This window comes from Aptenodytes forsteri, unplaced genomic scaffold, assembly GCF_000699145.1.
Source record: "Aptenodytes forsteri isolate BGI_AS27 unplaced genomic scaffold, ASM69914v1 Scaffold475, whole genome shotgun sequence".
NCBI lineage: Eukaryota > Metazoa > Chordata > Aves > Sphenisciformes > Spheniscidae > Aptenodytes > Aptenodytes forsteri.
The window spans coordinates 3307-3969 of NW_008794113.1; the positions used below are offsets into that span (position 1 = coordinate 3307).

Sequence of the window (663 nt, forward strand, 5' to 3'; positions counted from 1 at the left end):
CCAGCGGCTTGGGGGAGGTCCCCTGGGGAGCGAGCGGGGCGGCTTGTGGGGTGTTTGGTCACTGGAAACCCAGAGCCGCGGATGGACGGATGAATGGACAGATGGACGACGGACGGAGCGAAGCCTCCCTGTGGGGCACCGGGCTGGGGGGGGGCACGGGGTTGACCTTCCCCTCTCCCCCAGGCCGCAAGTTCATCATCGCCAATGCCCGGGTGGAGAACTGCGCGGTGATCTACTGCAACGACGGCTTCTGCCAGCTGTGTGGGTACTCGCGGGCGGAGGTGATGCCGAAGCCCAGCACCGGCGGGTCCTCGCGGGCGGAGGTGATGCGCAGAAGCCCCACCTGCGACTTCCTCCACGGGCCCCGCACCCAGCGCGGCGCCGCCGCCCAGATCGCCCAGGCGCTGCTGGGCGCCGAGGAGCGCAAGGTGGAGATCTGCTTCTACCGCAAGGACGGTAGGGACCCCACACCGCCGCAGGCGGAGATTGTATTTGCGCGGGGGTGAAGGTGGCCGTCTGTCACGGGCAGACAGACCCTTGAGTTAATGGAATGGCCGCCGCAGCCGGCGGAGATTGACGGTTATTTGCGCGGGGGTGAAGGTGGCCGTCTGTCACGGGCAGACAGACCCTTGAGTTAATGGCCCGCCGAGGCGGGGGGCCGCG

General features: G+C 68.5%; 1 protein-coding gene across 1 annotated transcript in view; it reads left to right on the top strand.

Moving 5' to 3' along the window:
- Positions 1 to 183: 183 nt before the first annotated feature.
- Positions 184 to 663, top strand: part of LOC103896024 (potassium voltage-gated channel subfamily H member 2-like) — a gene marked incomplete at both ends in the record, with an annotated part of 31382 nt that continues 30902 nt past the window's right edge. The window contains 1 exon segment of the mRNA XM_019471120.1: positions 184 to 456. Within this exon segment, the coding sequence (XP_019326665.1) occupies positions 184 to 456 (273 nt within the window).